Genomic DNA, 10,772 nt, shown 5'->3' with positions numbered 1-10,772 from the left:
ACACTAAACTATTGTTTTTCTATTACTACCCATTATAGACAGTTTTGACGAACACATCTTACGTCTTCTTACAAATAAATTTTGATAAGTATTTTTTCCAATAAAAATTATAAAAAACAACTTTCCATCAAAGACACTACAAACATATACAACAATAAAAACAAAAGAATTTCAAAACAAATAAGAATACCAAAATCTATTATAAAATACAAGTTCTTTCGAATATTCGATACAAACAAAAGCTACATTTTTTAATTAATTTTTTTTCGGGTTAAATTTGAATCCGATTTCTTATAAACACTGGAACATACCGGACACTACAGCGCCTGCAGAAAGAACCGTGTCTTCCGTGTCACCGTCTCCCAAACAACAGGTGTACAGTCCTCCTTCCATTTCAATCATCTTTTTATCAAATTCAAATCTTATCTTGCCGGAAAATTTGCTAATGGCGAGTTCAACGTCGCCGATTGGCTTCTTTCCGGCTGAACAAACCAAAACCACAACCACAACCACAACCACATCAACTCAAGAAGACATGAAGAACACAGACGCCGTTGATTCCCCCCTACGTTCTAGAACCACCACTTCCACAAATCCTGCCACCGCCGCGAGGCGGAGAACCGCCATTAATGCAACGTCGGCGAAGACCTCCCCTAATTTATGCCGGTCGCAATCGTTCGGTCGTGAGATCGGACATGCTGCTAGTGAAACGTATTTGATTACTCGCCTTGCGTTCACTCTTCTTCGCTATCTCGGGTACAATTTCTTTGTTTTTGAATTTAGGGCTCTACAATTCTACTCCTTTCATCGTTTTATTGCAACCACGCAGTTTCGAGATCTTTGATTCGTAGTTTTGTGTAAAGTAATATCAGATTTGAGATACTTGTATGTCAGAATAACAACTTGCCACGTTTGTTGCAATTTTATATCGGATTGATGGAATACAATCCTTTTCAGTTGAGATTTTTCCTTATGTTTATCTTTCGTTTTCGTAGAGCTCTGTGATTTCTCAAGTAAACACTCACAGAGTCGTGTAGATTTTGGTATTCTGTTACTTTTCTGATTTAGAGGCATCTATCATAGATCATTACGATTCCTATCTTGTCAAATCATGATCTGAAATGAAGGAAATAAGATTAGTTTTTGGCAATAGTTGGCCATGGCTGTCAAAGTTTGGAATTGAAATCAAAATCAATGATCAATTGATGTGATTTTGTTCCATATTGAACATGAAACATGCTACCATGTGGACATATGAATACAAACAGTGTACCTAATTGCTTGAGATTGCTATCATAGCAAGATACCTACAAATACAATCAATGATTAGTTTTCTTGAAATTGTACTTTTGTTTTAGCAAATCCTTCTAATTTTACTGCATATTGTTATTCTTTTTTTGTTACATTATGTAATATATCTTATATTATTTCAGAAAATTCTTTCCTAATCATTTGCTTTCAATCAGGGTAGGCCGAAGGTGGATCTCAAGGCTTCTTGCCCTAGGTCTTTATGCAATGCTGCTAATGCCTGGTTTCCTTCAAGGTCTGTTTTTTGTTAACCTTTTCTCTTTATATAATCTAATTTTCACATATTAATCATGTTTAATCATTCCTTTTTACAGTTTTACATCAGTATTTCTTTTCAACCCAAATTCGAAGAAGCATAGTTTATGGAGATCAACCTAGAAACAGGTAATGTAAAATCTTGATTCATATAATCATATACCAACACAATTTATCTTTTTTTCTATTGACTTAATCATATATACTCAAAATAATAATAATAACAATTTCAGGTTGGATCTATACTTGCCAAATAACATAGATAGCCCAAAGCCAGTTATTGTATTTGTGACTGGTGGAGCATGGATCATAGGGTAAGAAATAAATAAATAAATATATATAATCTTTTTAGTTTTATTCAAGTTTTAAATTATAAAATTGTGCTTTATTAACCTTTTTATGTTTGTTTTAATGTTGTAGATATAAAGGGTGGGGGTCCCTATTAGGATTTCAATTAGCAGAAAGAGATATCATTGTGACATGCATTGATTACAGGTGATCATATTCATCATCATACTTGATATGATGATGATGGTGATGATGATGATGATGATTTTGTTAAAAACTATACAAAATTTGAATCTATATATCTTTCATGTAGGAACTTTCCTCAAGGTACAATCAGTGATATGGTTGAAGATGTTTCTAGAGGAATTTCATTTATTTGCAATAATATTGCTAATTATGGAGGTGATCCTAATAGGTATATATATTATATATTATATATTATATAAAATAAGTTATGGTGGATTTTAATAATACTTGATGACATCATCATATTTTTATGTAGGATATATTTAATGGGGCAATCTGCTGGGGCACATATATCTTCTTGTGTACTCTTGAAGCAGGCGATTATAGAATCGAAAGGCGGGCCCACCTCTTGGAGTGTCTCTCAGATAAAAGCTTATTTTGGTTTATCTGGAGGGTAAGAAATAGCCCCTTTTTGGGACGTAATCTGTAAATTTTCTATTAGACAGGGACCATTTTTCTAATTTTTCTTTAAACTAATGGACCAAAGAGTATACTATTTAAACACACGGACAATTTCTATAAAAACATGCGAATGGACCTTTTCTGTAAATTACAGGGAGAGATTTTGTAATTTATTTTCTACACAAGGACCAAACCTGCCAACATATGAAAGTATGATGGCCAAAGCCTAAACCCAAAAGTAAATCTACAGGGATCTTTTCTGCAAATTAAATGGACAACTTTCGTAATTTATTTTCTACACATGGACCAAACCTGCCAACATACGAAAGTATTATGGCCAAAGTCTAAAACCCAGATGTAAATCTACGGATGTAAATCTACAGGGACCTTTTCTGTAAATTAAATGGACAACTTTCGTAATTTATTTTCTACACAGAGACCAAACCTGCCAACATATGAAAGTATTGTGGCCAAAGTCTAAAACCCAAACAGGGACCTTTTTTGTAAATTAAATGAACAACTTTTGTAATTTATTTTCTACACATGGACTAAACCTGACAACATATAAAAGTATTGTGGCCAAAGTCTAAAACCCAAAGGTAAAGCTACAGGGACCTTTTCTGTAAATTAAATGGACAACTTTCGTAATTTATTTTCTACATAGGGACTAAACTTGCCAAAATACGAAACTATTGTGACCAAAGTCTAAAACCCAAAAATATGTACTATTCATATTTCATAGACTAGTTGCTTTTTATTATATATAATAATCATTGCGTAGATTTTTCAAAATACAGGAATAAATGAAAGTGAAAGTATGATGCTATAATAATTAATAAACAAAGAAATGAAATTAGATTTGCTATTTCTCAAAATACTACTTTCTTCAATCCACCAATTTATGAAATAATTTTTGTTTTTTTGTAATTTTTTTTTAAATAGGTACAACTTGACCAACTTAGTTGACCATTTTGATCAACGAGGCCTCTATCGCTCTATATTTCTAAGGTGTTAAATAATTTTATATCAATTAAATCTCATGATTCTATATTATTATGTTTTTATTTATTTATTAATTTTTTTAAAAAAAAATAGTATAATGGAGGGGGATGAATCCCTTCAAGAATTTTCTCCTGAAATCCTTATCGAAGATCCAACTGCTAAAAACGCTGTTCCTCTCCTTCCTCATATTGTTCTTTTTCATGGAACTGAAGATTTTTCAATTCCACCAGATGCAAGGTGTGCTTTCATTGATTGTACTATCTGCTTTTTGTATTGTACGTTGAAAAATGTATATAGATTCATACTATAATTGGAAAGATTTTTTATAATAATATTTCTTTTGTAGTATAACGTACGTAGATGCTTTAAAGAGAGCTGGAGCAAAAGCTGAGCTAATACTGTATGAGGGAAAAACTCATACAGATTTATTTATTCAAGTAAGTTTATTTTATTCCTATAATAAAAAACATTACAATTAAAAAAAAAAAAATTGAAATTGGGTTAAATAAATAAATAAATTTAGGATGCTTTAAGAGGTGGGAAAGAGGAGCTATTTGATTACATAGTGGATTATTTACATGCGGGTGATACGGAAGCACTTGCTAACGATGCAATGGCGCCTCCACGTAGACGACTTTGCCCTGAGCCTTTGTTGAAATTAGCTGGCCTTGTCAGTCCTTTTTAAATAATTATTTTATTTATGTAACTTTATTTTCCAAACAAGTTTATTTATGGGAAAAGACTAGTGGTATTTGTTTATGTATGTATTTTTTTTTTTTTTGCTAAAGGAATTTTTGGATGTGTATTTAATGTAGTTTGTGTTTTGAGGTATTGATCTTAATGACCAAAAAAAGAAGTGTTGCATAATGAACACATAAAATAGAATTTCAGGAGATAATGGCGATGTTAGAAAATTAGGGATTAGGTAGAAAATTTTATGAAGCAATGCGGAAATTTTATTATAATTCACTTTGCCTCTTTTAGTTCTAAATAATCTTTAAACATATATTTTAATTGTCTTCGTATAATGAGTAAGATGACAAACGGGTAACAAGTTGTGCCGCTAAGCCTTTTTAAATAGTCAAACTAATTCTTTTAAAGACTATATCCGAAGATCTAGGGGATATATAACATTACTATGCATGATTTGTTGTACTCTTTTAAGAAGCTCTATTGCATCCGGCGCGAGGAAACCAAACGTATCAAATGCAAATTGTATGAATACGTTTTGATTTTCTATGCACGATCTCTCATGTTTGGTGACTTTTGCCTGTAGTTGCTTTTAAAGCAACATGTCTCGCCGTGAAACCCCCAGCCCTCAGGCCCACGAAAGGGGATACCCATGTAAGATCCACACATGCGTGTTTCCCTCCGACCTATCCAAAAATCAAAATGTCAGCCAGTCTGAGGGTTGACCTTATTTCTGTCGGGTCAGTCAAAAAGTTAACAGGTGCCTATTTCTTAGCGAAAACCCCAACACACTTAAATATGTCAAACAAAACATCCCTAACTATATCGTGCACAATAGACATCGACATAAACATTTTTAGTGTCAGTTTGTTGCCAATGAGAATTAAGGAGATTGGCATGGTGTTTGGCATGGATTGGCTCGGAACTAATAATGAAAAGATTTTATGTGGAATTTCATACGGTCATTTAACACATCAGATAACATAGCTAAGGTTTATATTATTTCTTGAAACGATTACATAGGTATTCAAGTTCACTTTATACTAGGTCCCTTATAATAGGCTACACTACATGATACTATCTATATGGCTACTTCCACGGACTGACAAGTCAAGTTATGCCGACCGACAAGTCAGTTACGTGGACTGTCAAGTTACTTCCGTAGATTGCCAAGTCAGTTAGAAAGGTTGTGATCGTATTCATGGACAACATCCTTATTTACTCGAAGAACGAAAAAATCACGAAAAACACTTGTGACAAATATTGTAAGTCCTGAAAAAAGAACACATTTATGCTAAGTTTTCAAAGAATGACTTTTGGTTACGGAAGATTCAATTCTTAGGACATGTTGTCTCCCAAGAAGGTATTATAGTTAATCCATCAAATATTGAAGAGGTGATGAAATAGGAACCCCTAAAAACACCAACTAATGTTCGAAGTTTTCTTGATCTATCCGGATATTATTGGCGATTTATTCAAAAAAATTCTTGTATACTTGTACCTCTCACATCATTGACAAGAAAAGAAGTCAAGTTCTTGTGGGACAAGAAACAAGAAGGAACATTTTCCCTATCGAAACAAAAGTTATGTAAAACACTCTTACCATTGCCCAAAGGAACATATATCTTTGTATTTTATAGTGATACATTTAGTAAAGGCCTTATGTGTACTTATGCAAAGGAGAAAAGTAATTGTGTATACTTCTAGGCAATTAAATGATACAAAGTTTATCCGACCCCTAGTTTTGAAGGATTTTCGATACTAGTTCATTTTGATTCCAATACCGAGCCAAACCCTAGTTTTGAAGTTGTTGCTAATTTAAGTGTGCATGTACTTTTGGCTTTGTAAGTTGTATTTTCCAAAATCAGTTCTAAAATGAAATTTGTACGAAGTATAGTAGCATCTATTGGTTTGATTGTCGGGTCATACAAATTCTATCTTTCAATTTTGGTAGTTTCGGGTTCTATCTAATTCCGATATGTAGCTCACCCCTTAAATCTGGTAAAATCAAATGTTAAATACAAAATTAAAAGGCATTATCTGAATATCCCTCAAATGTAATATTTAATGCCAAAAAAAAAAAAAAAACATTTGGATGAAAGAGCCGAAGCAACTACACAAATGGAGAAGGAAAGTAGCGTATGTCAGGAGCTAAATTAGACTTTAATTTAGCTTTTAGATTACGTACTTGTTAACAAGATTCCACAAGCGTATGTGGTCCAAAGCGACATTATTTTAGAGTTTTAATTTGATTTTGTTTTAATAGTAAGATTCATTCACACTTTTTCAGGATTTTGGTTTGATTTTGGGATGTTCTTGAATGATTCCTTGACCTAAAAGGTTATGAACAAAAAAAAGTAAGACTTTTATAATGTCCACAAAAACAATGTCATATGAACACAAAATAAAAATGTAACAAAACAAACACGCCCTTAGATATTTGTAGCAATGGTAGAGAAAATGACTAGACAATTTGATATATCCATAACATATGAATTACAATTACAAGATATAACGTGAAATTGTTGTCGAAGTAAAATTGATATTCAGCTATGCACTTCTATATTTTTCGTAATTTTTTTAATGTAATTTAACACAGACAGTTATGTATTTTGAAAAAAGAAATTAATATTTAAGTGTTCCGATTAAATTTTATCTATTTTTGTCTTGCATTCACACACTAGGGACATAAATCACACTCAAATACCAATTCCCATCTAAAACACATCAATTAATATTTGCTTTGATTTTTAAAGAACAGTTAATGATTCAAAAAATTAATACTAATAAACCAACATTGATTCGTTAATACTTATAAACAAAACAAAAAAATGTAACGTATAAACCAATGTTTTAAAAACCGGTTGGACCGGGAATCGTAGAAGGGAATGGTTCAACTATCATTAATTTTATATCGATTTTTGAATCGGGTTTAACCGGTTGGTTTTTAGAAAAACCCGGTTGAACCGGTCAAAATAAACCGATTGAACCGGTTAAACCAAATAAAAATACATGAAAAAAACCATTTACATAATAAACTGTGGTGATTTTTTTTTTTTTCAAATCTATTTAGTTTTCTTTAAATAAAAACATATGATAAAATGTTATAAAGTTTTTTGATGTGTTTGTATTAACCTAAAACTATATTTTGTTTCGGTGTTATATATAATTTTTTGTTTTTGACATATATAGATTAATATAAAGCACTAAAACTTAGGGTAAGTTACACGGGTGGTCCCTGTGATTTAGAGTAATCTGCGTATTTGGTTCCTAACAATTTTTTTTAACTCGAACCATCCTTACGTTATAGTTTTATTTAACTCGCACCGTCCCTACTTTATATTTTTGTTGCATTCTTGGTCCCGGTAAATCAGTCTTTTTAGAACGGACAATGACCAAGCATGTAACAAAAATATAAAATAGGGATTGTCCGAGTTAAAAAATTTGTTAGGACCAAACACGTAGATTACCCTAAACCATAGGGACCATCCGTGTAATTTACCCTAAAACTTATGTTTATGTGTTATTTTAATGTATTTGGATTCATCTACAGCTTATTTTTATATGTATTTTTAATGTTTAAACTTATAAACATCAAATTCATGATTTATATATGTATACATATGTAGGAAAATAAGAAAAAACATGAAAAATATTGAAATTGGTTGACCCGGCGGTCAAACCCAGTGGCGGACGCAGAACATTTTCATAGGGGTGACAATAAATTTTTTTTTTTCCAAATAAATCTATATTAGTAGTGTCACTCGTGTTTTAAGTCGGTGCACCCAATAGAAAAAACATTTAAAAAAAAATTTACACTACGTGCCGACGTCGGAGCAGTGACGCGGGACCCCTGGGGCACCACTAAGGTCCGCCACTGGTCAAACCGGTTCAACTAAAAAACCGGTTTTTAAAACATTGGTATAAACCCAAAGTCACTAACAAAGTCTTTGTAATCCCCTTTTCTTATAACTAGTAATCGTTTGTTTGTGGGGTTTCTATCTTGTAGCAAACATCTCGGGTACCTTTTATACCCTACATTGTTGAAATTGATCATTTTTCCTGCCATTAAAGTCCTAGATACAACACATCAATTCACAATTGTGGAAGTATAAAAGGTAAATCACAATTGTGGAAGTATAAAAGTGCATATACATCTTCAAAACCGATAGCATCTTCGTCCTTTTAACATTAGGAATACATACTTATCCCTGTTTTCTCATGAGTAAATAATAAGAATATTAAATTTATACGTAAACATCTCCCACTAAATTCATTTCAGAAATAAAATTTTCACGAAGCCAGCCAATGGCCTTTCCTATAGTTATGATACAGAAAATTGATTAAGAATCAATGTTCTTTTTGGTTAACTTAGAATGATTTATCAATTATAAAATGTACCATATCCGAAGAACAATTATAGAGTAACATTAAACAAAAAACTATTACCATTAATATTTTAATAACTAAAATACATCTCCATTTGTAAAGATTTACTTGCTGAAGTTATGAGGGGTTGAATGTTATGTTAAACTTGGCAGCCAAAATGTTTGCTACAACACAATTACAATCACGAGAAAGCGCATCCTCATCAGAGTACAGATACAGAGTACAGAAACTCAGTATAAGAGCAAAGCACAGAAAAACATCATCGATACATTTCTTTTTTAACTCAAACAATCCCTTAAATTTTATTTTGTTGTGAATTTGTCTCTATCATATATAAAAAGACTCTTTTACCTTTATATATTTTTAATATTTTATATATAAAATTTTGAAATAGATGGACCAACAAGAAGCCACCTCCTTCCCATTATTGGTTCCTATCATCCACCTTGAAAGTTTCGTGACATTAATCTTCTCCGGCAATCGTTCGTCGACAATAATTGTGTATCTTTATAATCCAGTTAAGTTCCTTCATCCATGTAATGCCTCCTCCAATCAAGCATCCATCAATTGCAAAAATCATTCAAACAACTAAGAGGTATAATCCACGTCAAATCAAAGCATAAAAATAATAGTCGGATGACAAAAATAAGAATTTAAAATGATTAATTATGTTTACAATTGTTAAAAATAATGATTTGGGTAAATTTAATATTTTGAAAGCTTATCAAGGATAAATATGATATCTAGAAAATAGATTATGTAAAATTTCTAATTGATTAAAGCTTTTATTTTTAATAGAAATGTTTGCTTTTATCATTTTTTTATGGTTCAGTAAGCCCTCAAGTTTGACATAAATATTCAATGTTACTGGTAACTGTAAAATTGTAAAACTGAAAGAATATAATTTTACAAACATTCGACTTTAATGAACCTAAAATATGCAAAAGTGTAAATCCGCACATATGTATCAAATTAAAAGGCTTTTATGTCATTTGCCTTTCCACACCATCTCAAAATGTATTCTTGTTTTTGTTTGACAACTTGAATAACATTCACATACTAGAAAAAACAAAAGCATACGATGAGTTCCAAACATAACAAGTTACTATATGGAGTTAGACTGTTTTTGACGTGTCATAGCTAGTTTATTTTTCTGTCATTTTTTAAGTGGTCATGTTTGGCAAGTCAAAAAGTAACTTATAAATTAATTTTTTAAAAAACTACTTAGAGTAGCTTCTTAGAAGTTTTTTTTAAAGTTTTCCAAATATACTCCTTAATTAATTATAGAAACATATTTTTTTAAATGTCTTTTTATGTCAATTTTTATTTTTCAGCTAGTTTTAGCAAACATCATTTTTTAGTTAGTTTGTCAGCTATCAACTAGTTTTTCAGCTAACAACTAACTTTTGAGCTAGTACGTCAAACATAACCTTAATAACTTTTAATTTCTAAATATTTATGTTGTTAAAACTTGTTAAAATAAACTAAATAATATTAAAATCTATATTAATGATTTTAATTATCATAATCAATATTGTACTTATTTTAAAATCTACATTAATGATTTTAAGAAATTAAATTGTCTCGTATTATTTCTTTCTATAAACATTCATACTCACTAAAGCCAAGGTTCTATAAGGCTTGAGGCGTGACGTGACGGCAAGGTCAAACCTCAAGCTTAACGAGCATGACGTTTTTCAAGGTGTGATGTAAGACGATAATTTTGTATTAATTTATAATTATATTACCATATAAATATAGATTTAGATAAAATATAACTAGTTTTTAGAAATATTATATCAATAACTAATAACAAAAAGTTAACAAAAAAACATATAAAAAAGCAAAAAAAACATGTTTCAAACGAAAACACACACACCATAACACGCCATATCACGCTTTGCTACGTGCGACGTCAAACAGCAACGTTATGAGGCTTTTCATAACGGCAAAGTCGCGCCTCACACCATAACGTGCCTTTTAGAACACCGACTAAAACTATCACACATGTCACCATTCCATTAGCTCATCTAATTTTATATGATATCTCTAAAATACCCTTAATGAGATAATTAAAAAATTATAAAAAAAAAAAAAAAAAAAAAGATCACATAAGATCTTAACCAATCTTTTGCGTACCCTCGTTACTTCTCCAACCCTTCTTCTCGTCTACCTCTATTGCACACTAGCTA

At 31.2% G+C, this 10,772-nt stretch overlaps 1 protein-coding gene across 2 annotated transcripts; it reads left to right on the top strand.

Moving 5' to 3' along the window:
- The first annotated feature begins 297 nt into the window (after positions 1-297).
- LOC145093278 (putative isoprenylcysteine alpha-carbonyl methylesterase ICMEL2) lies at positions 298-4,260 on the top strand. 2 transcript variants are annotated; one of them, XM_079031365.1, is made up of 11 exons: positions 299-756; positions 1,467-1,543; positions 1,623-1,692; positions 1,797-1,877; positions 1,984-2,058; positions 2,165-2,266; positions 2,354-2,491; positions 3,442-3,507; positions 3,595-3,738; positions 3,848-3,938; positions 4,025-4,260. In XM_079031365.1, exons 1-11 carry the CDS (start codon positions 446-448, stop codon positions 4,184-4,186), a joined length of 1,317 nt encoding a protein of 438 aa, XP_078887491.1. In that variant the 5' UTR covers positions 299-445; the 3' UTR covers positions 4,187-4,260. The 2 variants fall into 2 exon arrangements, with proteins under 2 accessions (XP_078887492.1, XP_078887491.1); XM_079031366.1 differs by lacking the exons at positions 3,442-3,507; positions 3,595-3,738 and having other exon boundaries at positions 298-756.
- The last annotated feature ends 6,512 nt before the right edge of the window (positions 4,261-10,772 follow it).

The sequence above is a fragment of the Lactuca serriola genome, chromosome 3, assembly GCF_051521515.1.
Source record: "Lactuca serriola cultivar US96UC23 chromosome 3, Lser_US96UC23_V15, whole genome shotgun sequence".
Lineage (NCBI taxonomy): Eukaryota > Viridiplantae > Streptophyta > Magnoliopsida > Asterales > Asteraceae > Lactuca > Lactuca serriola.
This window is presented reverse-complemented; position numbering and strand designations above follow the sequence as displayed.

What these genes read in the sequence shown, in the direction of transcription:
- LOC145093278 (XM_079031365.1), top strand. Translation starts at nt 446, where the DNA reads ATGGCGAGTTCAACGTCGCCGATTGGCTTCTTTCCGGCTGAACAAACC. An exon ending in GGTGGAGCATGGATCATAGG is followed by an intron (nt 1,878 to 1,983) that starts GTAAGAAATAAA and finishes TTAATGTTGTAG; the next exon opens with ATATAAAGGGTGGGGGTCCC. An exon ending in ATACAGATTTATTTATTCAA is followed by an intron (nt 3,939 to 4,024) that starts GTAAGTTTATTT and finishes AAATAAATTTAG; the next exon opens with GATGCTTTAAGAGGTGGGAA.